Below are 25,295 nucleotides of genomic sequence, written 5' to 3'. Positions count from 1 at the left end.
TGCTAAGCGCCGCCCAGAACCAGACTTCGAAACTGTTTTCCTTTAAAATAAAAGCTTTTGATACGAACGGACGGACTTAATTATAATACAGAGACGAGTTTTTTATACTCGTTTATTTGAATCAAAATATCAGGTTATTTTTATTTGATGACGTCCACGCTATCCAATCAGAAACCCGAAGGAGAAGTGAAGTGGCCAATTGGATGAAGGGATGAGAGCGGCTGACAGGCGCGACCGCGGGGTCTGATGGGAGGTGTCTCGTTTCCATGGTGCTTTGCCACGGCCGGAGGTGCAACCGGTGGCGGTGCGGTTTAGCCAGTGTCCATTAATCAAGTAAAGAGCTCGGAAGTAGGTGCGAACTTAGGAGTTCTTGCTTTTCACAGCCGTTCTTTGGGAGCAATGGAAGCCTGGTGAGTCCCAGAGAATGAAGGCATGTCGGCCAGACTCCCCTGGTACTGGGATGGGTAAAGTGAAAGTGTCAGCCATTTCAGTGGGTAGCACTCCTGTCTCTGAGTCAGAGGGTTGTGGGTTCAAGCCCCATTCCACAAACAAAATCCCGGCTGACATTACAGCGCAATACTGAGGGAATGCTGCACTGTCGGAGCTGCCAACTTTCAGATCAGACTTTAAACCTTGGCTCCATCTGCTGTGGCAGATGGATGTAAAAGATCCTATGACACTGAGGTGGAGAAGAGCAAGAATGTTGCCCATTGTCAATATTATCCTTTGATCAACGTCACTGAAACATAATCTGCTCATTATCACTGCTGTTTTTGGGAGTTTGCTGTTTGCAAATTGCTGCATTTCCTATATTACAAGTGACTGAACTTCAAAAAGTACTTCATTAGCTATTAAGTGCTTTGGAATGTCCAGTAGTTGTAAAAGGTGCTACATAAATGCAAGGTGCTACCCACCATAAACCTCTGCTCATTTAAAACTTTGCTGCCCTTCATCCAAACTCACACCAAGTCTCATTCATCCATCACCCCTGTGCTCACTGACATACAGTGGCTGTCAATCGGACAACGCCTTGATTTTAAATTTTGTATCCTTGTTTTCAAATCCCTCCATGTCCTTACCCCTCCCAATCTCTGTAATCTCTCCAGCTCCACAGCCCTCTGAGATATCTGTGTTCTACTAATTAGGGCCTTGCATGTCCAGGCTTTCGTTGCTCTACCATTGGTGGCCATTTAAGACACTCCTTAAAACCTACCTCTTGGTCAAGCTTTTTGAGATCTGTATTTTTCTTTGGCTCGGTCTCAATTTTGTAAATTACCTTGGGATGTTTTCCTAAGTTAAAGGCACTATGTAAATGGTAGTTTTTAAATATTTTTTTTTATTTGTTCATGGACCGTGGGGTCTCTGGCTGGGCCAGTATTTATTACCAATCCCTAACTGCCCTTGTTCGGAGGGCATTTAAGAGTCAACCACATTGCTGTGAGTCTGGAATCACATGCAGGCCAGACCAGGTAAGGATGGCAGATTTCCTTCCTTAAAGAACATTAGTGAACCAGATGGGTTTTTACGACAGTCGGCAATGGTTACATGGTCATCATCAGACTTTTAATTCCAGATTTTTATTGAATTCAAATTTCATCATCTGCCGTGGTGCGATTAGAACCCGTGTCCCCAGAGCGTTACCCTGGGTCTCTGGAATACTAGTCCAGTGATGTCGTTGTAGAGACCTGAGCACATAATCTAGTACTGAAGGGAGCACTGCATTGTCAAGGCCACTAGCTTTTTGATGAGATGTTAAAACGAGACTTCATTTGCTCTCACGTAGTTGTCAAAGATCCTGTGATATTTGGAAAAAGAGCATGGGGACTCTCCCATAGCATCCTGGCCAACATTTAATGCTCTACCAACACTATTAAGAACAGTTTTACTGGCCAGTCACCTTGCTGCTGTATTTGCCTACCGAGCAACAGTGGTGACACTCAAAAGCTCTATGTTGGCTTTGAAGTGCTTTGGGATGCTTGATTATTTGAAAGGTGCTATATAAGTGCAAGTTTATTTTTGTTTCCTTTTTTGCATCCTGTGACTTCCACCTTTTGCTGAAAACTAGATTGCGTTAGATCAGGAGTGGGATGTGAGGTCAATATAGAAAAAGAAGGCCTTCCAATTAAAAAAAAATAAACTGTAGTCCCCTCTTGTAGTATTGAATTGTCTCTCATGGTGTTAAGTCTCTATGACAATTTATTGGAACTGAGACCATGTAATAAATGACAAAAGTAAACTGTCAAGATTATTGAAGATAACATGTAATATACATTTTAAACATTTCCAAACAGTCCATACAAAAATCAAATTATCAAATATTAAACCAGAGTGCTTGGCATAATGTGTATGTGAGTTTCTTTGTAGGCCTGTTAACTCTACCATGACTGACATAATACCTTTTACGTACTTAATGTGGTTTTGTTTCAAAACTGTACTGTTTTCTATTGATTTAGCTCAGCACCTGCAAGAATGATCAAGCCAATTGACCGACAGTCAGTACACCAGATTTGTTCAGGTCAAGTTGTGTTAAGCCTCAGCACTGCTGTAAAAGAGTTGGTGGAAAACAGTCTAGATGCTGGAGCTACTAACATTGGTAAGGACAAAAATGACTAGTCCAAATCTATTTTACTTTTGAGCAGTTTACATTTATATACTGAGCAGGAAGTAGCTCTTTCCAAGAGCAGGAGTGAGCATGAGTGGCTGAATGTCCTCCTCCTGTGCTGTATCATTCAATGATAAAGTTGTTGTGCTTTTTTGTATTTCAGATAGCTGTTTTGAAGAGATACTCCTGGGGCATTAGTTATACCTCAATTAACAGCTGGTAGCAAATGCCAATGCTAACTTGAACTTAGCAACTTTAATGTAATGAAATTCCCCTAGGCACTTTACAGAGAGAAGCAGGACTTGGCAGGAGGAAATGGGAAGTGATTGAAGGTGCAACCAAAGGAAGTTTTGTGGACGCTGTTGAAAGTGAAAGGAGACATAATAAGACAGAGAACTTTAGGAAGGGAAATGTAAAATGCTGATAACTGATGTGCAGAAGTTTCTTTTTGAAAAGTACTGAAAATGAACTTGTCTTAGCATCTGAAATCCTCTTATTAGCACCTGATACAAAAAAAATCAAACTTGAAAGCTGTCCCTTTGTCAATCGCTGGTGTTTACAGTTTCTTAAAATGCCTGAGCTGGTAACAAACAGCACTTCACAGTGATTACGTATTCAGGCTAATTGCATCTGAGCTGTGGATTGTTCACTGAATACTTGGTTTTGCCCAAGAAGCCAGCTTGCTTAACACAACATAAAGAGCACCTTGATGATAGTAATGGCAAATGCTTTTCAGTATTTGCACTATTTAAGTATGGGTGGTTTAAGCAGTGGAGACTGCATTTGCTTTTATAAAGGACAGCTGTTTGCTACTACAACTCAGAATAGATGCCACATGGAAAACTGTAGCTTTTGCAGCTGAATCTTCCAGAGCAACAGACATCCTCCCAAGAAATATCTAGTATTTTAATTTTTATTCCTATCTCTTGTGCTGCATGTTTTTCAGATATTAGGTTGAAAGAATTTGGAGCAGATTTGATTGAAGTATCGGACAATGGGGATGGAGTGGAAGAAAAAAACTTTGAAGGACTGAGTAAGTTTTAATTTAAAAAGTAGTTACAATTTCTGGATGAGAAATGGAAAGGCTGTGTAGTATTTTATATTTCAAATATTATAATTTCCTATTCACTTCCATAATTTAGTTTGGTGACGGTGATTAAGATGAGTAAGATATGATCCCTCCAATGGCACCTTGACTTGTTTTGGTCAGGCGTGCCAGGCAAATCTGATAAACCCCTGCCCTCAATGAAATTGAGTGAAGATCTGAGTTGACACTGGAATTCACGTTCAGTGTTCCAGTTGGTAGGCTGCAACAGAAGCTCTTCCCCTAAAGAGCTGCTGGAGCTTGAAGTCATTGAAGATGTTAAAATTGAGATTGAGGCTGGATGGAATTAAGATACAGGTTAACTATGACCTAATTGAATGGCAAAAGAGGCTGAAGAAGTTGAATGGCCTACTCTTTGATCTTACAGTCAAAGGCTTGCTCTGTTGGTATTCAGATTTTTTTGTAGTGAAACCTTTGAATTATGGATACCTAGGGGACTGGCATCAGCTCCCTGCTTTTTGCACATTCCTTTTTTCCCCAGTTGGCAGTGGACCAGAGATAGATTATGACAGCACCCTGAAACCACTTCCGCATCATTTACCTTACAGTTCATGGTTACTAGACATGAAAACTCAAATTGCAATCAACTCCCTGCAATTGAGCACGGGTGACATTGCTGATAAAAACCATTAGAGGGGCTTGTGTTTTAAGGTGTAAAATACATTAGTAAATAGGGCTTGGTGTGTTAAAAACTGTCCGTGATCTACAATTTGCAAATGTCCTTCATTTCAGAGAGCTGTTTGTATCTTTTATAATTGTAAAATACTTGGGACTGTTGTGGAATGTCCATTTTTTAACAAGATGTTTGTTATTTGTGAGTGTCTGTAAGGCCAGATTTCACTGTATCTAGTTTGCCCTTCATGACAGTCCAGTTAAATTCTAACATGTTACGATTAAAATAAACCAATGAATTGCCAGTGGTGTTGCCCAAAGGCATGAGTATGTCATTTCATATACAAGATTGGGAAAGAGAGGTCAAAAACTTAATTCACAGAGCCAGATGGTCACCAAGTGCTAGAATTACACAGTCATGGTTGACATTGCAAAATCGAATAGCAAACATTGGCATAGCAATACAGTGGTCAGTATTGGAATAAAATGGTAGGCCAAAGATTCTGACAGCAGGAATTGAGTTTTGAGGACAAGAAGTGTGCATCCAATGCAAGAATTTTAATATGCATATGTAATCTTTTGTGATGACGTCTTAAAAAGTAGTGAATTCTGCAGGTATACACGTGTAAGAATTAGTGATGCAATCCTTAACTAAATAATAAAGCACATAGTTGTCGCTGTGGAATACCATATCGACTTTTCAACACTTGGACTTCGGGGTTTGAAATCAGCCTGGACTCATATCAAAAGTCTTATGACTGCTGGCTGTAGGGAACCTCAATAAGAGAGTTTGGGCAATCTGAAGCCAGTTCTAAGTAAACATAGGACAAAATTGTCCGTAGTTTGATATGGAATAAATTGAATATTAAGTTTAAAAGTCAAAGGGTGTGCCTTTCTTTGGTTTGGAAAGCTTTATTCTGTTTCTAAATATTGTACATGAACTGAGAGAATTTTATACTGACCCTGAATGAAGAAGCTAGCACCAACATCCCCCCCCTTGCTTGAAATTTGAATTCACTCAAAATATAAATTTAAAGCTAGAATAATTTATGTAAGATTGAGAACGTTAATAGCCTCTAAGGATTTGTTAGTGAAATGTGAAATTTGTTCAAAATTTAATTGTGAACCTGAATTAGTAGTTACTGTGATCACATTTGTGTTAACAGATAAATATTTTTGCATGTCACAAATTTATGTTTATTCATTTGAAAGCACTGAAGCATTACACTTCCAAGTTGCAAGATTTCTCCGACCTCTTACATGTGGAGACGTTTGGATTTAGAGGTGAAGCTTTGAGCTCCTTGTGTGCTCTGAGGTATTATGATAGCACCTTCAGTATCAACAATTATGTTGCACAGTACGTGTAATCTGCAGTAGGCAGTGCTGTTTTTGTATATACAATCTCTTCCCTAGGAGAATTGTGTGAAGTAATGGAAATATTTGAAGGCTGATTGATTAACAGTGACAGGCTCTGAAGTAAGTACTCCTTCCATGGTTGTAACCATCTTTATACCAGCCATTGGGTGGGTTAGTCCTATTTGGGAGAGGAGTTTTATGGGCTCCTACAATTCATATAATGGGGAGGATCACACTCACCCACTGTACACAAGCGTGCAATAGGCATTGCAATGTTGATTTGTAAACAGCTGTGTTTATATAGTGCTTTTAATAGAAGAATTATACGAGCAGTCTTCGTAACTAAAGTAAGAATGATGGTAACTAAGACAGGAAGTGATAAGTGACTGAGAACTTTGTCAAGGAAATGTGTTATGAACTGGATTTTAAGGGAAGACAAAATAATGCAGAGTTTTAAAGAGCTGGCCCAATACAGCTGAAAGCTTTGCCTCAAAGCATAGAAGGCCAGAATCATAGCCATACAATATTTGGGAGAGAATATAATAAGTGGGACAGTCGAGAAAGAATTAAGAGGATTGTAGATTTGGATAGGGAAAAGTCCATGGGGGGATTTATAGATGAGGACAAGGATTCTGACTTCAGTTTATTTCCTACATTACAACAATGACAGCATTTTAAAATTACTTCACTGGCTGTAATGCACTTCGTTACGTCCTGAGGTTGTGAAAGAGCCTAACATCCTGTTTGGGTAGTAAGCAAGAGGGACAGGTACTTTCAAAATACGGGAGTGCAGCGAGAAAACAGTGAGAGTAATCTAGTCTGGAGTTGACAAATACATATTTAAATCTGCTGATTTTAACATGTTTTATTTTTTTAAGCTGCTGGGATGGGATCAGGAGGTTCTGGGAATGTGCTCTTAATGTCCTTTTATTCTTACCAGTGATCTTAGTGTCGTGACATGTCACAAGACTGCCAAGGTCGGAACCCGCCTGGTTTTTGACCATAATGGGCAAATCAGTGAAAAGATACCGCATCCTCGACAGCAAGGGACGACAGTTAGTGTTCAACAGTTGTTTTGCACATTACCAGTCAGACACAAAGAGTTTCAGCGAAATATTAAAAAGGTGAGTTTGTGTTTTTTTAAGTTTTTCATGAAACTATGCCAAATAGTCAACACTAAATATTTTATATGTTGAATTCAATCAATCCCTCCCTGGGTCTAATGTAGGTTCCTGTCTCTCATACAGTTAGGAACAGCTCAGGAACTGGCGTTCAATTATCTATGCTGCTCTGCATTGACTCACTGTCAGTAACAGTAGTAGCTGGAATTTATACACTGGCACAAAAACAGTAAACGCTGGACACACATAGCACCTGAAAAGGGTTAATATTTTGGTGTGAACCCTTTATATGAACACATCTTTTCTTTTACAAAAACTGATAGACTTGCTGTCCAACTCCCTGCACTTTTGTTTTTATTTCAGTTTTTTAACATTGGTCTGTTACTATGCCATACACTCATTCAGCCTAAAGGGTCTCTGCCATTGTTTATGTTCCATACAAGCCTCCATGCTCCTTGCTCCACCTAACTCTATCAGAATAATCCATTCTTTCTTCCCTCTTGTTTATCTAGCTTCACCTTAGTATAAATGTGGGTACTTGGTTTTCCAACGAGTCGGAATGAAATATTCATCTTGTATTTAAAAAAAAAATGTTTAATGTTCAGGCTGCACTATTATAAATCTGGAGCTGTTAATTTTTTAACATTTAAAACAGGAATACAGTAAAATGGCACACGTGCTGCAGGCCTATTGCATCATTTCTACGGGTATACGGATAAATTGCACAAATCAGCTTGGACAAGGAAAGAGGAACGCTGTTTTTTGCACCAATGGGTGCACCACATTGAAGGAAAACATCAGCGCAGTATTCGGATCGAAGCAGGTAAAATAATTATAGTGCAACTGCCCGATACAAAAGAACCTCACTGCACAAACAGCCTCTGGCTTGTGTATCCACTTCAATTATGTGCAAAGTAATGTTGATGCTTCCTCCTTAATAAGGGAGAACTTGAGGTATTGTGGATACCCACTACATTCCACTGTAACAAGCTACCTGATTATCAACAGGAAGCAGACACAGTGTTGTTGCGCTGGAAGACTTCCTCATCCTGGGCCTATTAGGATGGGGAGACCTCTCAATACAGCTGTTAACATAGCATATATTTGGCATGTTTGCAAGCTGAGATAATCACCCTTTTAGCTTCTTTCACACACTCATAGTTGCCATGTGCTTCCAATGTAAAGCAGGCCAAGTTGTCAGCTTCACTGTGGTTGATGTATTTGTACAATGTGATAGACTGATTGGGGGAAAGGATTTCCCATGAGGCAGGGCAGATAGAATCACTTTTTCGTATGCCTGCTGTGTCTGTGTCGTAATGGTGTGAGAAATAGAGATACCACAAAGTGCAACAAAGGGATGTGGAGGTGGGAGAACTGTTGGAGAAGCTTTGCTGGGAGCGCTTGAAGCTGAAACTGGGAAATGCTATGTTCTGCAGCAATGAGCACTATAAAAATTCATTAAGCATAGAGCACTTTCATACCTCCAATATATTGTATGCTTTGCTGGGTAGCATTAATTTACAACTTGCTTATTAAGAGCCTGACCAACATGAAGACTTAAGCTCAATCTAAGCTGACACCCAGTGCTACCTACAAAATGACATTTAAACCACGGTCCTGTGTGGGTCTGCTCAGGTGGAAATTTAAGGATCCCAAGACATTATTCAAAGAATAGGGAGTTTTCCCAGTGTACAGACCAACGTTCTTCTCTCAACCAATTCCTTAAGGAACCCGGTAACTGGCCATTCATCTCGTAGGAAGGAGGGTATTTGGCCCATTGTGTCTGTGCTGGTCCTCTGAAGAAGAAATTCACCTAGTGCCTCTCCCCTGCCTTTTCCCTATAGCCTTGTAATTTTTTTCTTTTCAGATAATGATTCAATTCCCTTTTGAAAGCGTCTATTGACCCTGCCTCCATCACACCATCAGGCAGTGCATTCCGGATCCTAACCACTCATTGCATGAAAGATGTTTCCCTCATGTCGAGATTGCATCTTTTGCCAATCACCTTAAATCTGTGCCCTCGTTCTCGATCCATCCACCAATGGGAACAGTTTCTCCCTATCTGTCCAGACCCCTCATTATTTTGAATACCTCTATCAAATTTCCTCTCTTCTCCAAGGAGAACAGTCCCAACTTCTCCAATCTTTCTACTTAACTGAAGTTCTTAATTCCTGAAATCTTTCTCATGAATCTTTTCTGCACCCTCACTAGTGCCTTCGCATTTTTGCTAAAGTGTGGTGCCCAGAACTGAACACAATACTCCAGTTGAGGTTGAACCAGGGTTTTATACAGATTTAACATAACTTCCTTGCTTTTGTACTCTGTGCCCCTTTTGATAAAGCCCAGGACATTGTATGCTTTATTAACTGCGCTTTCAGTCTGTCCTGACATCTTCAATGATTTATAATGCATGTACACCCAGGTCCTTCTGCTCCTCCACCCTCTTCATAATTGTACCCTTTATTTTTTGTTGTCTCTCTTCATTCTTCCTAACAAAATGAATTGCTTCACGTGCCCCATTAAACTTCATCTGCCACTTGTCTGTCTATTACACCAAGTCTGTGTCCTTTTGAAGTTCTACACTATCCTCCTCATGGTTCACAGTACTTCCAAGCTCCATATCATCCGTAAATTTTTAAATTGTGCTATGTGCACCAAAGTCTAGGTTATTAATATATATCAGAAAGAGCAGGAGTCCTAACACCAATCCCTGGGGCACTCCATTATGAACCTACCAACCAGTCCAAAAAACAACCATTCACCACTACTGTTTGTTTCCTGTCACTCAACCAATTTTGTATCCATGTTGCTACTGTCCCTTTTGTTCTGTGAACTCAAACTTCGCTGACAAGTCTGTTGTGAGGCACTTTATCAAATGCTTTTTGGAGACCATGTACACCTCATCAACCATCTCTGTTATCTCATCAAAAAATTCAAGTAAATTAGTTACACACAATCTTCCCTTACCAAACCCATGCAAACTTTCCTTAATTAATCTGTATTTGCCTAAATTACTATTGATTTTGTCCCAAATTATTGTTGTCAGAATTCATTTCATACCTCAGCCATGCCCCCTGCCTTCATATGTAAATCCCCTTTTCGGCCTCTAATCAGTCTCACTAATCCTCTTAGCACCTTTTTACTATTTATATGCCTACAGAATGACCTTTGGATTCATTTTTATGTTAGCTGCCAGTTTCTTCTCATGCTCTCTCTTTGATTTTTTTATTTGCTTTTTCAATTCTTCTCCGAACAGCTATATTTGGCCTGGTTCTCAGTTGTTTTGTCCACCTGACATCTGTCAGCATACTTTTCCTACCTCATGTTAATTTCAATCTCTTTTGTCATCCAGGGAGCTCTGGACTTATTTGCCTTTACTTTTCCCTCCGTGGGAATATATCTTGACTGTACTTGAACTATCTCTTTTTTAAAGGCAGGTTGTTGTTGAATTATAGTTTTGCCTGCTATCTTTGATTCTAGTTTATCTGGGCCAGATCCATTTTTCCCCCGTTGAAGTTGGCTCCCCCTGCCCCCACCCCATTAATTATTCTTACTCTGGATTGCTCCTTGTCCTTTTCTGTAGCCAACTTAAGCCTTATCATACAATGATCACTGTCCCCTAAATGTTCCCCTACTGACACTTGATCCACTTGGCCCAACTCATTCCCAAGAACCAGGTTTAGCAGTGCTACTTTCTCATTGGACTGGAAACATGCTGCTGTAGAAAACTCTCCTGAATACACTCTATTGCTCCTCTCTGCCCTTTGTGCTGCTACTATCCCAGTCTGTATTCGGATAATTAAAGTCCTCCATTATAACTACCCTATAATTCTTCCACTTCTCTGTAATTTCTTGCAAATTTGTTCCTCTACATCCTTCCCACTAGCTGGTGACCTGTAGACTGCAGACTGCACCAAGCAAAGTAATTGCACCTTTTTTTGCTCCTTAGCCCTAGCCAAATAGATTCTGTCTTTGACCTCCCTGGCACATCCACTCTCCCCAGCATTGCCTTTTCCTTCATGAATACTGCCACCCCTCCTTACCTTCCTTTCCTGAACACCTCGTATCCAGGAATATTTAATATCAAGTCCTGCCCATTTTTGAGCCAACTTCATATTTCCACATGACTATCTGTGTCTGCAACTCACCAATCTTATTTACCACACTCTGCAAATTCACATACATGCTCGATAACCCTAATTTACACTTTATTACTTTCCCTCTTACACTGAATCCACCTAATACTTTATTATTCCCTACTCTTGTACTATCTGTCTCTCTCAATATTATTTGCACCTTTGTATCCCTCTCTAGTATTATCTCCTGGTTCCGACACCCCTGCCAAGTTAGTTTAAACCCTCCCCAATGGTACTTGCAAATCACCCTGTTAGGAAATTGGTCCCAGCTTTGTTTAGGTGCAACCCGTCCAGTTGGTATAGGTCCCATCTCCCAAAGAGCTGATTCCAATTTCCCAAGAATTTAAAGCCTTTCCTTTTGCGTCTCTTCAGCCACCCATCTCTCCTATCGTACTATTTCCATACTCATGTGCGCGTGGTACCGGGAGTAATCCAGAGATTACTACTTTTGAAGTTCTGTCTGCTAATTCCTACCAAGTTCCTTAAATTATGACTTCAGGACTATATCCCTCTTTCTACCTATGTCATTTGTACCGATGTGGATCCTGACCATTGGCTGTTCATCTTCCCCCCACCAGGTGCTGACATCCTTGACCCTGGCACTGGGGAGGCAACATACCATCCTCGAATCAAATCAACGGCCGCAGAAAAACCTGTCTGTTCCCCTATCGGATCTGCTCTCACTATTGCTTTTCCAGTCTTTTTTGTGCCCCCTGTACAACTGTGTTGCCATTGGCTTGGCTCTGGCTGCACACTCCAGATGAACCATCACTTTCATCAGAACTGAATACTGGTAGGAGACTGAGATGAACTCAAGGGAATCCTGCACTATCTGTACTACCTACCTGTTTGTTCTTAATTGCATGGTGTCACCCATTCCCTCTCATCCTGCATGCTCTTAAGCTGTGGGATGACCACATTTATAAACATGCCATTCATAAAGCTCTCAACAGTGCAGTGGATGCTCTGCAGTGAAGCCAGCTGCTGCTCAAGCTTCGAAACCAGAGCTTGAGCTGCTACAATGATGACACTCCTTGCATATATGCTTATCCAGGACATGGGAAATATCCTGGAGTTCCTGTATGAGCTCTCCAGGGGTCAGAGCTGCCCTGCCATTCCTCTATTAGATAAGAAAACCTGAAAAAAAAGGACTCACTTCTCTTCTGTCTTCACTTAACTATAAGGAGGTTAATTGAAATGCTTTACTTACGCTTATTTTCGATAATAAGTGTTATTTTTTTAATTTCCCCAGTCCTTAGACTAACTTCAAAATCTTGGGAAGCAAAGCTACAGTGCTGTCTAGCCAATCAACTTACAACCTTCCTGTGATGTCACAGTTTGATTTCTTTTTCTCTCATACTTCAGTGATTCTAACCTGCTTCACACTCCTCCTGATCTACTTCAGGGTGATCCTGACATGCTGCACACTCCTCCCAGTCTGCTTCATAGCGATTCTGACCTGCTGCACACTCTTCCCTGTTTGCTATATGTGATCCTGACCTGTTTCACACTCCTCCTGGTCTACTTCACGGTGGTCCCAACTTGCTGCACACTCCTGGCCTGCTTCACAGTGACCCCAACCTGCTGCACACTTCTCTCAGTTGTTTTGAAATGACAATGCTAGTGCAGAATAGCTGCCACATTTTTCTGTGAATCAGTCTAAAAAATAAAGTTGACCAAGTAATAAGATGTGTAAATGTTAGTATTTTTATATCTGTACTACTAACTTACCCTTGTGAAAGTCTAATGTTGCCACCCATGTGATTGTTTATGCATGTTAAACATAAGCCAGAGCTCCTAGCCACGTTGAGAGCCTTTCAGTCATTGCAGTATAACGAGTATTGAAATATAGAAGCAAGGAATGTTCAACTTAAAAGGGTAGTAGGAACAGATTCAGTAACATCTTTCAAAGGCGAATTGAATAAATAATCGAAGGAGAAAAATTTTGCAGGTTTGTGGAGAAAGAAGAGGGAAGTAGGTCTAAGTGTATAGTGCTTTCAAAGAAGTCCGATGGGACAAATTATGTTTTTCTGTTCTACATGATTCTATGTAGTTTTTTTTGTGCTTTCCAGTTACAAAATCTTGTCCCTTTTGTTCAACTATGCCCTAGTGAGGCTATTTGTGAAGATTATGGAATTAATCCTGCTGACATTCCTGAAAAGCTCTACAAGTGAGTGATGATCAGTAGTTAATATATGGAGTTAAGTTAGCTATGATTTCCTTGAATGGCAGAACAGGCTCAATTCCTTTGCTGCTATATAATGTATCTGATTTTAACATTTGTTTTAATAGTGGACAGAAATTGAACAATTGTAAAATAGGATCTTTTCATACATTCATGGGATGTGGACACCACTGGTAAGTTTGGCCTTTATTGCCCATTCCTAGTTGCCCTTGAAAATGTGCTGGTTAGCTGCCCCCTTGAGCTGCTACCTTCCATGTTGTGTAGATTCACATACAGATGTTTGGGAGGGAGTTCCAGGCATTTGAATTACTGAAGATGAAGGAATGCCAATATATTTCCAAATCAAATAGTGTGTGACTTGGACATGCACATGTCCCCATGCACCTGCTGCCCTGTCATTCTATGTTGTGGAAGTCATGGATTCAGGAGGTCCTGCCAAAAAAGCCCGATTAGCTACAGTGCATTTAGATAATGTACACTGTAAAATGAAATGTTGTGAAATTGATTTCAATTAACCTGGCATTTTGATGCCTGTCACTAGAAATATTAACCCAGCTGGTTTGCTAATGCACATCAGGGAAATGAAAATGCTGCTCCTATCTGGTCTGTCCTGTACAGATGTAGTTGACTGTTATGCTTTCTGAATTGGCCTAGCAAGTGTAATTCTGACTCCGAATTGTTCTTGTCTCTTGAGTCAGAAGGTTGTGGGTTCAAATCCCACTCCAGAGACTAGACTCATAATTCAGGCTGAAATTCCAAGTGCTGCACTGTTTGAGATGCCATCTTTTAATGAAACATTAAACAAGTTTGATCTCTTGGGTGGACATAAAAAACCTATGGCATGATTTGAAAATCAAGAGAGTTCTTCCCTGTGTCCTGGCCAATATTTATTCATCAACCAACATCACTAAAAAGCAAATTAATTGGTCGTTATCACATTGGAAGTTTGTTGTGTGCAAATTGGCTGCCTTGTTTCTTACATTACAACAGCGACACTTCAAAAAGATTTGGTTGCAAAACACTTTGGGACATTCCAAGGTCATTAAAGTCACTATAAAAATGCAAGTCTTTCACAGAATCACAGTGTAGAAGAGGCCCTTCGGCCCATCGAGTCTGCACCGACACGTGAGAAACACCTGACCTACTTACCTAATCCCATTTACCAGCACTTGGCCCATAGCCTTGAATGCTATGACGTGCCAAGTGCTCATCCAGGTCTTTGTAGAAAGCCACATATTTGTACAAACAAAGCGTAAAAGGCTTCACTTCCTCAACTAGGAATGGGTAATAAATGAGCCCTTGCCAGTGATGTCCACAACTTGAGAACGTAGATGAATAAAACATGTTGGTCACCCTCCATATTCTATTTCATCATGCTAAGCACATGGGGTAAGAAATGCTACAATGATTAAAGAAAATAAGTTTTTTTGACATACTTTATTCTGCTTTTCGCATTAGAAAATATTCTCAGCTTTTAAGCCTCTGGGATTAGTGCAGTTTTAAACTTCCTGAACAATTTTGTTCCTTGGGACAACAGGTTATGTGGGCAGGCGCAAGCCAATCAAAGAATCTAGATTTCCCACTTAAAAAGAAAACAATATAGTGTATTAATGAATTACAATAGTTTTGCTTTGATGTCTTCAACTGCTTAGCATTTTATTTGCTTGCTTTCTATGTATCAATGATCATGCCAGTCTCAGTGAGCAATCATTTACAATGTGAACTGTATGCCTTTTAGTGGCTGTCGATGAGCAGCGTAAATATTAACGCTTTCAAATGGTTCATTTTCTGATCAATGTTTCCAAAGACTTTCAGAAGTATCTTAAATTCCCCACTTTCTACATAGTAATGGGAGCATATTCATAGTTGAATAGACTTGAAGAGGAAAGAAAGTTTTGTGCATAATGACAATCACAAAATTTACAGCATAGAAACAGGCCATTCGGTCCAACTAGTCCATGCTGGTGTTTATGAGCCACCTGAGCCTCTTACCACCCTCCTTCATTTCACTCTTGAATATCCTTCTAACCTGCAGTTCAGATAAGTCAGTGCCTGCAGCTTCACCTCCTCCCATGACTAAGTGAACATAGTGAGTAGTTAAGTCATAGACTGGGAGGATCCCAGCTGGGAGCCCCAGCAAGGTAGGACAATTGCTTCCAGTGCCCTTAGGTGAGAAAGGGAATAGAGAGATGGAGGCGCCCTCTTGGTTGCTATCCAGTGATTTCTAGCGCATGTGAGTGTGTGTTGGTCTTGGATGTGGACAGAAATGATGCTTATTCAGTGCACACATCCTCCTCCTATTCTACTCTGTAAATGGGTTCACATAGTTGTCATCAAGACTCTTTGATCAGATCTACATTACTACTTGGCAAATAAACATCAGTGATGGGGAGCAGCTCCCTGTTCCTGGAGTAGTTTTAGAGGCAACAGCAGGGAGGGAATAGAGGATTGCAGCTATTCTGCTGACCTGGCAGTTCATACTAATGAATAATATTTTGTGTGCAATAACAGTAACTTTCCTCTTTGTGGTACATTGAAGAATCATAGGGTTCGTGTCTCGTAGCGATCACGGCGTTGGCAGGAGTTCAACTGATCGACAGTTTTTCTTCATCAATCACCGACCATGTGACCCAACAAAGGTGAGGAGCAATAACAGTTAAAATTTGTGAATTATTAAATTAGAGTGACTATTGACTACGCTGTTGACATACATGCTATTGCAATGGCTATAGACAGCCCTACAATCTGCAGTTAGGCCCATGCAATTAAGGGTTTATAATTAACAAGCATTGTTCACAACACAGTTATCACTAAATGCATCCAGTCTCTGATTATAGCTTGTGCCCTTGATTCTTTGTGGTGAGCTTCTGATTTGGTCTGTGGCAGTGGTTCTTTGTCATCAGTCCCTGATCAGTTTTGATGCTTCCTTGTGCTCAGTTTGTGATCTCGGTTGGGCCATTGGGAGCCAATGAACCATCTCATAGGAATAAATGGAAAAACTCATGATTAAGTCAGTCTACACCACTATCGTGCTTCTTTTGGCAGACAACATACTGACTAGCTGCCTGACTTAATCCCAGAATTATTAATCATTTTGAGGGATGCTAAAAATTTGAAATAATTGACATATTGGGAAGATTGGAGAAGTGAAATATGCAGTCTTACTCAGTGTATCTAGTGACCGTCTATCATTGTATTTGTTTCTTTGATGATGACTAAAGTGATTTAACATTATTTTTAGGTTTCCAAACTTGTAAATGAAGTCTATCACATGTACAACAGGCACCAGTATCCATTTGTTGCCCTTAATATCTGTGTTGATTCTGGTAAGTTACAGTCAGACATATATGTTTTGGAATTTTTTACTTGCAAATAATTTAGCTCGGAAACATTATGAATCAATGCAGTAAACAAGTTTTTTTTTAAATGGGAAGAACAGGGAAATTGTATATTGATTGTAGTAATGGACCTCGGCTTTGATGATTTATACAACCTAGGTATGATGTATTCTCCTAGTAGATTCAGCTGCCTTCATTTACTTGATATGTTTTTGCCATTTTTAGAGTGTGTTGACGTCAATGTTACACCAGACAAAAGACAGATTCTTCTTCAGGAGGAAAAGCTGCTTCTTGCAATCCTGAAAACATCCCTTATTCAAATGTATGATTCTAATGTTAACAAGCTCAACATTAATCAGGCGTTTCTTCAGATGCCAGGTAAAGAACATTACGACAGTCCTTCTCAACAAAAAAAAAAGACTTTGGATTGTGAGGAAACCGAGCATAAAGTATTCTACAATTGCTGTCCTTTAGTTCCAGCATGCAGCATGTTATAGGTTTGACAAACTATAGAAAGACAACTATTCTATCGAAGCCTGTTGAAAATAAAAATATATAGTGTAGCTATTAGTTAATGTATGGCTGTCAATGAACTGCAAATACTGTAGATTAATGTAGGTCAGTGAGTTACAGTTACATTGTAGATTAAGGTGCAGCTAATGTGAGCTGTACTTCAATCAAGTCATTCTAATATAAACACCTTATAGCATAATCCTGTAGAAGTCTTGTTTAAGGTGGTTGAAAACTGATACTTTATGTGTTTATATCAAATTCCTCTGTCTTTTTTATTTGTCCATGGAATGTGGTGTCAGTAGCAAAGCCAGCATTTGTTGCCCATCTCTAATTGCCCTTGAGAAGGCGCTGGTGAACCACCTTCTTGAACTGCAGCAGTTCATGTAATGATAATACTTCCATAGAGCTATTAGGGAGGGAGTCCAGAATTTTGACCCAGTGACGATGAAGGATTGGCAATGCCTGCTGCTATTTCAATAATAACTCAGTTAAGGGAGTGACCCAGGAGTGGTGTAGTAAGGTGACAACTGTTCATATGATAATATCACAAAAAGTAATTTTAGGCTTGTGTGTTCTATATTGAATGGTTTAAAAATATTTTTATTTTAATCATGTAACTGGAACCTTGAGAATTAGAGATTGAATGGTGCAAATAAAAAATACTCCTGTAGTATTTAGAAATACATTACACTTTGTGAAGGGCTCTGTCATTTTGAGTGGTTTAAATTGTACCTAATTATGGATAAATTACTTGGAGGCAATGCTACTCGTGCATCTCTTTTATATACTGTTGCTGACTGTTCACAAATGCCATTATAAATCAGATTTTAATTCAAAGTCGTCAGAGAAATATCTCTGTAACCCTTTTATTACTGGACCATTTCAGTTTGAAAAATGTACCAGTTTTAGTCTGCCCTTTCATCAACCAAAAATCTTAACACAATAATTTAACTTACAGCACTGTGGCCTTGGAACTGGGTCATGAGTTCAAATCCCATGATGGCAAGCTTTGAAATATAATTTAGTATATCTGGTAATTTGTGGGCTGACACCAGTAAAATCATCGTGCAAAATTGTCAAAATGTTGATTTTTTTTAAAAATGGTTCATTAATGTCTTTCAGGGAAGAGAAGCTGCCAGCCCACCCTGCTCCCCCTTCCAGCCACTTCCTTTGGCTCAAGCAGGACTGCAGTCCCAGCTTGCGTTGAATTTTAATGCCCTCCGATAACAAAGGAGCAGCAATAAATACAATATAATCAGTGACACCAATAAAGCAGGAAACAAAATTTAAAAACTTGTGTAAACAGCATATTGGAAATTGCCCAGACAGATGTGCCATTCTACTGACTGAATATTAAAGGTTAAAGTAGCATATGGTGTAATATTCAATAAGATCATTTTATGATTCTAAATGTTGAGCTTTGTTCCTGGTTTTAGGAGTCTCTGAAAAAGTTCTCCAGACAATCAGTCCAGAATCCTCTGTTCCAACCAAACAGGAATCACCTGTTGTGCAATCATATTCAGAAAAAGAGAAGAGTATAAGTATTGCCAGGTTACGTGAGGCATACTCCTTACATCAATCATCATTATGTGGGCCCAGGTCTAACAAACAACAGGCCTTTCCGGTGCAAAGAACACTACAGAAGTTTTTTACCAGTTGTAAACTGAGTAATCCTCAGCCTGAATGTGGGACTGACAGCTGCCCAGTATCTGGAAATCCCAAACAAATGGAGCAGGACTCCATGAACTCTGAAAGAGATACAGATTCTGGAAAAGGCAGCACAATAGCAAGCTCAGAACTTGGTTGCAAAACACTGGAGGTTAATGCTTTGTCCAAGTCTGCTGATGGTTCTGACAGTGCAGTTAGCTTGTCCAATGTATTCCAGAATTTTTCAGAATCTGGAACTGAAGAACTGAAAACTGAAATGACTGGCTGTGAGGTTTTGGCATCTAGTGTTCCTGTGCTAACAGGGAAGGTTGATTCAACAGGAAATAGCAACCGACCATTGGCAGGTTTTTGCTCACTCAGTTACGTCACCCAGAGCGTAAAACGCATGAAGACTGGCAGCTTGTGTTTGGATGAAGGCTTGTCTTCAGGTCATGGGATGTTTCAGACTTCAGAAGTTGATACACCAGTAGAAATGAATAAAAAGGTTGTGAAGCTCCCTTTTTCTATGGGCCTTCTTGCTGAAAGGATGAAGTTGGTCAGTAAGCAGCAAGCGCAACAAAAAGAGGCGCAGAGATGCAGGCGATTTCGAGCCCAGATTAATCCTGGAGACAATCAAGCAGCAGAAGCTGAACTCAGAAAAGAGATTAGGTAATTACATTTTCAGCATTTTAAAATTAATTCACAGAATGTGGCAGTCATTGTCAAGGTCAGCATTTATTGCTCATTCATATTTGTCTTGAGAATTCACCACCACCTTGATTACTACTAGGTGGCTTACTAGGCCATCTCAAGGTAAGGGTCAACCACATTGCTGTAGGTCTGGAATCGCATGTAGGCCAGAACAGGTAAAGACGGCAGATTTCCTTCCTTAAAGCACATTAGTGAACCATATGGGTTTTTATACAACCTGGTAGTTTCATGGTCACAATTATTGATACTAGCTTTTTATTCCACGTTTATTTAATTAATTGAATTTAAATTCCCCGACTGGTGGGATTTGAACTTATGTTTCCCAAATTAGACAGGCCTCAGAATTACTAGTCCAGTAATATAACAACCATGCTGCTGTAACCCCAATTCATGTATTTGTATGATGTGTTTATAGTTTTTGAATAGATTTGTACACTATAAGTCACCAACATGTTTACCTGATTGCAGAGAAGATATAATGTATGATCTAGAATGTTCTATAAAGTATAAATATGAATTATTCTGTTGCAGTAATCAAAGTTAAGGGCTAAGTTATTCCAGGTGTTGATAACACCTGAAGAATTGGAAGCAAATTTAGGAGCAAACCAAAAACTTACACTGGCTGTTAATTGTGCGCTGTAACTTCATCAGAAATGAGTTGTGTATTTTAAAATATATAATCATAGTTATAAAGCATTGAATGAGAAATGGTCATTTGGCCTATCAAGCTCGCTTCTTCTGTAGACCATATATGTCATCTCTTGAGAACTTTGCTGAGTTGGAGTTTATATAAATACTCCTTGATCTTTACAATTAACCCAGCAAAGCTCCAATCACTCACCCTCCTATCTTCTCTGTTCAACCCTAATTGACTGCTTCCACAGACAACCCATTTGTCCCCGTCCCCAGCTTCAGCAGCATAGGAACCATTGATTTAGATAATCCATTATCTCAGTCTGTACTGATCCCTACAACCAGATATTTATCCAGCTCCTTTTTAAAGAGACTTTCACCCATGGTGCTCCAGTTGTTTGTTGTACAATCCACTAAAACAACTCCTAGGTTTCACTTAATGTAATTTCATTGCTAATTTTCAAGTGTTATTAATGTTATTTCAAATTAAGACCACACTATTTTTAAACATACTATGATGAAGAATGAGCTTTGGTTCATTGATCATTCTTCCTGAATATCACCCCACCATCTCCCCATCATCATTTTTATTGTCCACTTGAACAAGCAGTTGGGACCTCAGTTTAACATCTCATCCAAAATACAGCAATCTAAATAAAGCAGCACCTTCTCAGTGCAGCACTCTCTCGGTACAGCACAAGTTAGTTGATACCACTCTATGCCAGACTGAGCTAAGCTAATAATAATTCTCTTCAAAACAAAGCTTAAATAAAAATCTGATTCTTTATCAATTGTTTTGTGGAGGAAAAGAAGTCCCAACTTGAGATTGTGTAGGCATTTGTAACCTATCTCCAACCATCTGTTGTTGGACATATAGTACAGCTCTGCTACATCTCAAATTAAAGCTTATTTAGTGATTAGATTAATAAAGTGTTTTTCTTCTCACAAAGTACTTTGCAGTAGCCTTATATATTCAGTGGCCTTGTCTTGTACTGTTTGCAGCCGAGACAGGTTTGCCAGCATGGAGATTATTGGCCAGTTTAACTTGGGATTTATCATCACCAAGCTGGATTCAGACCTGTTCATTGTGGACCAACATGCCACTGACGAGAAGTACAACTTTGAAATGCTGCAGCAACATACAGTTCTTCAAGGTCAAAAACTGATAGTGTAAGATTTTCTCTATATTGTTTAGAGCTATCTGAAAGGAATTATGATTATTTCCTGTAATGCACTTTTCATTAAACCTTATAGTCTTAGTAGAAAAGGTTGGAGTTTTCTCCCCAAAAGGCTGTGGGCCCTGGGACAATCGGACAAGATTGAGATCAATATTTTTTCCTAGGATATGGCGATAAGGCTGATGGAGTTAAGATACAGATCAGCCATGATCTAATTGAATGGTGGAACAGGCTTGAGAAGCTGAATGGCCGGCTTCAGTTCCTATTTTCCTAATCTTTGAAGACTGACTGATCCTCAGTGAGAGACCAGTTCTTTTTATTGACATACACCCACCCTATCCCTAGTACTAGAATGTCAAGTACATCAGGTTTTCAGTGTTGTTTTAATGTACTCCAATTGTACTTTGACCACTTACTACATAAAAGTGAATAGAATTGAGTACGTATATTTAAGTTTGGTATGTGAGGTTAATTGCCTGGAGCTGTATTTTGCTATATATAATCTATAAATATTCCTGTCATCCTTTGTTACAAATGAATTCTAAAAGTAGAATGGAAGTTAGATTTGATCTTGCTTCTTGTAAAGTGTATATTCTTCTCCATTCATATAGTTAAATATTGTTTCCAACTCCTAGGCCCCAGAATCTTCATTTAACTTCAGTGAATGAAACTGTACTGGTGGAAAACCTGGACATTTTCAGAAAGAATGGTTTTGATTTTATTATAAACGAGCAAGGTTGGTTTGTCTCCTTGTATTTAAAACAGAACTTGACTTTGTTCAAGGATCTATTCTTTTATTATATACATATTAACTATCTTTGAGAACCACTTCTCCAAATATTATTAACCTGCTGACAATAGAGGAGTTATTTGGGAAACATCTGAAACATTAAGCCAAGGCCTATTGAGGTCGGCAGCCTATTTTGTTCAACATGTGCTTATAGAATGTGTCTTTTTTTTGTTCTTGGTGTTTTTCCATACAGCTCCTCCCACTGACAGAGTGAAGCTAGTTTCCTTGCCAATGAGCAAGAACTGGACATTTGGTCCACAGGATATTGAAGAGCTGATTTTCATGCTGAGTGACAGCCCTGGGGTCATGTGTCGGCCATCCAGAGTCAGGCAGATGTTTGCTTCCCGAGCTTGTAGAAAGTCGGTAAGTGCTCATCAAGCATTTCTAACCAGTAAGTGCATTTAACAGTCATCACTAATCTATTGCATGATCCCTAAAGACCAGTATATTGCATTATAAATCTTACAAGAAGCCGAGGACCTGAGAGATCATTATATTTGTGCCCTTTTTAAACAGTGATCTTGCTGTAGGTTCAACAGGATCTTTTGTCCTGCAATGATGTTCAGCCTACAGAGTAAATCTATTGATTTCAAATTGACGCTTAAGAATCCCAAAGCAAACTCACCAAAGAGGGATCATCTGTAGTATAACTGCAAGATTACATGCCACCAATTTTCTAAGTCCAAACTTCGATAAATGGTATTCTGTTTTGATTCAAGTTTTGAATCATTAAAAAAGTTATTTATTCCATTCGATTCTTGCCCCATACTCAAAAATTGAGCTCTATGTGCGTTGGGCTTTGCTTTGCTTGAGGCTTGTATAGCTGCATGTGGCTGCTGGCTTCCGTCTTATATGTGCCCTCCCTCCCCGGTTCCTCCAGTGGATTATTGAATGCATGTCCCATGCACTGTTATATTGAGCCATACAAAATCGCCCTGCTTTGATCTGCACTGAGTCAACTAATGTGCTACATTTGACTTGCGTACCCTGTAGCTAGGCAAGGGAGGAATCAACTACGTTCTTCTTTATGATTCTATCTAATGATTCCGGCTGGAGAGTGTGTATGGGTGAAGAGGGCAAGAACAGACTAAAATTCGATGCCATCTGCAGCAGAATAGTCCCATAATCACTCGATGCCCTCGGTTCCCGGTGAACAATAGGCAGTAGGACATTATTAAAGGGGCCACTGGCATAAAAATATCTGAAGTGAGGAGGTTGAAGGTTGTGCTTTAAATTGTGCAACTTTTTTTCCCCCAGGTGATGATTGGGACTGCGCTTCATATCAGTGAGATGAAAAAGTTGGTTACACACATGGGTGAGATAGAACATCCCTGGAACTGCCCGCATGGACGTCCAACCATGAGACATTTAGCGAACTTGGACATGATATTGGTAGAATAAATGGGTTATATTCAGCCATTGTATGTTAAACTATTAACCACAGAATGTTATATTACTTGAATAGCTTTCATTTTAAAATTTAATCAGAGCTGATTATGTTGTACTGGCAGTGAATTGCCCTCTTTCTGGAATACTGTATAAGCTTAACTGCAATTTTAATCAATATTTTAGTTGTGAAAATGACTTCTGTGAATTTGTTTTAATTTCTATTAAAAAAAATACTATTGACCTCTGTTTTCAAAACAAATGGCCTGTTGAATTCTTGCCTTTGAGTGTGAAAGCAGTATGCCAAAATATCCTACATTCCTTGATTCCTGAAAAACCTGCATTCTGGAACAAGATCAACTGGCAAAGCCCAGTGCTGATTGCCCACTCTGAAATAATCATTAAGGTGTGTTCTGGTCTGCATAAAAATAGAATTGAAGTATTTTGAGCTGATTTCTGTTCCATGCAATGATGCTGTAATAATTAATTGGCAGCCGGGCTCAGCTGGTGGCCCTCTAGTCTGAGTCAGAAGGCTGTGTGTTCAAATTCCACTCCAGAGAATTGAGCACAAAAATCCAGGCTGACACTACGTTGCAGTAGCGCAGGAATGCTGCACCGTCAGAAGTGCTATCTTTCAGATGAGACATTAAAGTGAGGCCCTATTTTGAAGAAGTACAGGGGAACTATTTCCAGTATTCTGGCCAATACTTATCCCTCTATCAATATCACTAAAACAGATTATCTAATCATTATCATATTACTGTCTGCAGAAGTTTACAATGTGCAAATTGGCTGCTACAATTCCTACATTACAACAGTGACTGCACTTCAAATGTACTTCATCGGCAGCAAAGTGATTTGGAATGTCCCGTATTTGTGAAAAATGCTGTATGAATGCAATTTTTTTATACTTTATAGATGATCTTTTAAAATTTCACATAGATGCAGTTTGGCACAAGACAATTCTGTTTACATACAATTAGGTAGGCCGGGAAAAGGCCAGCTGGTCCTTTGAGCAGCTCCTATATTGTTATGGTGTAATTTTTGAGCACAATAACCCCCATTTGTTCTCTATTCACACCCATTGGCCAACCTGGGCAAAACATCCTGAGACTCATTGAGGAAACATTTCTCTGGGAGATACCTGTCTACCCTCAAAACTGATTAAACAAGTTCAAACAAGGAATAGATCACTTAGTTAATTAAACAGTCCCAGTTAAAGGTTTAAAATATAACAGTTACACAACATATTTTAAACTAATCTCCAACTAATTAAAGCACACTGTTTTGTGCCCAACATGTTTTGATTCCTTGCTGAGGTACAGTTCCATAGATATGGATAGCCTTTTATTACCAGCTCAGCAATATAGCCAGCGCTTGTGTGTCAGTCTTGATGGTTCATTTTTGGGATGCTGTTTAACCATTGTGGTCATTGCTGCAAGACTGATTCCATATTCTCATAACATGCCAACAGGATGGTGATTATGAGCCATAAATGTTGACTTGGTGAGCTGAGCCAGTATAAGGTTTGCGAGGGGTCAACAGTTTGGGAGCAGGCACTGACTCTCTCTGCTGAAGTGCACTCAGTCTTGGGCTCATTATATAATCTCAACTGACAGCTGTCATTCAATCTTGCCTCTTGAAGATAGACTGACCTTGAACTGGACGTGTCGTCTACTGAACTTCTTGTCACCCAGTTGCAACGAGCAATTTTTCAGATTTTTTCAAATATGGGTGCAGAATTCAAATGAAGCGGAATATATCTAAGAGGAATTAAAGGATTGTGGGTTGTGTAGCTGGCAAGAATATATAGGCTGTAGCATAGAAAACTTGCTCTTTAACCCCCTAATCTCAATTATTCAATGAATAGGAAATTGATAATTGAATTTGGTAACAGAACCAGACCTGACCTGACAATAGTGCAGGGATCAATGTCAAGAGGACCAGCACAATGGACAATGTGGTGCTTTGATTGCAAACCC

The 25,295-nt window shown here is 39.5% G+C and overlaps 1 protein-coding gene across 7 annotated transcripts; it reads left to right on the top strand.

Annotated features, from left to right (window-relative positions):
- The first annotated feature begins 244 nt into the window (after positions 1 to 244).
- On the top strand, positions 245 to 23,571 carry pms2 (PMS1 homolog 2, mismatch repair system component). Of its 7 annotated transcripts, none has more exons than XM_041207327.1 (15): positions 245 to 410; positions 2,454 to 2,593; positions 3,549 to 3,635; positions 5,532 to 5,634; positions 6,616 to 6,799; positions 7,452 to 7,619; positions 13,005 to 13,102; positions 15,657 to 15,756; positions 16,359 to 16,443; positions 16,681 to 16,833; positions 18,405 to 19,284; positions 20,962 to 21,129; positions 21,773 to 21,873; positions 22,121 to 22,290; positions 23,185 to 23,571. In XM_041207327.1, the coding sequence occupies exons 1-15, from the start codon at positions 400 to 402 to the stop codon at positions 23,326 to 23,328; spliced, it is 2,592 nt and encodes an 863-aa protein (XP_041063261.1). In that variant the 5' UTR covers positions 245 to 399; the 3' UTR covers positions 23,329 to 23,571. The 7 variants fall into 7 exon arrangements, 6 of the variants coding, with proteins under 6 accessions (XP_041063261.1, XP_041063264.1, XP_041063265.1 ...); XM_041207328.1 differs by having other exon boundaries at positions 248 to 352; XM_041207329.1 differs by lacking the exon at positions 245 to 410 and adding an exon at positions 1,425 to 1,469.
- The last annotated feature ends 1,724 nt before the right edge of the window (positions 23,572 to 25,295 follow it).

Source organism: Carcharodon carcharias, chromosome 15, assembly GCF_017639515.1.
Source record: "Carcharodon carcharias isolate sCarCar2 chromosome 15, sCarCar2.pri, whole genome shotgun sequence".
NCBI lineage: Eukaryota > Metazoa > Chordata > Chondrichthyes > Lamniformes > Lamnidae > Carcharodon > Carcharodon carcharias.
The sequence above is the reverse complement of the archived record's forward strand: the minus strand, read 5'-3'. Positions and strand labels throughout refer to the sequence as shown.

What these genes read in the sequence shown, in the direction of transcription:
- pms2 (XM_041207327.1), top strand. An exon ending in GACCATGTGACCCAACAAAG is followed by an intron (nt 15,757 to 16,358) that starts GTGAGGAGCAAT and finishes CATTATTTTTAG; the next exon opens with GTTTCCAAACTTGTAAATGA. An exon ending in CAAGGTCAAAAACTGATAGT is followed by an intron (nt 21,130 to 21,772) that starts GTAAGATTTTCT and finishes TCCAACTCCTAG; the next exon opens with GCCCCAGAATCTTCATTTAA.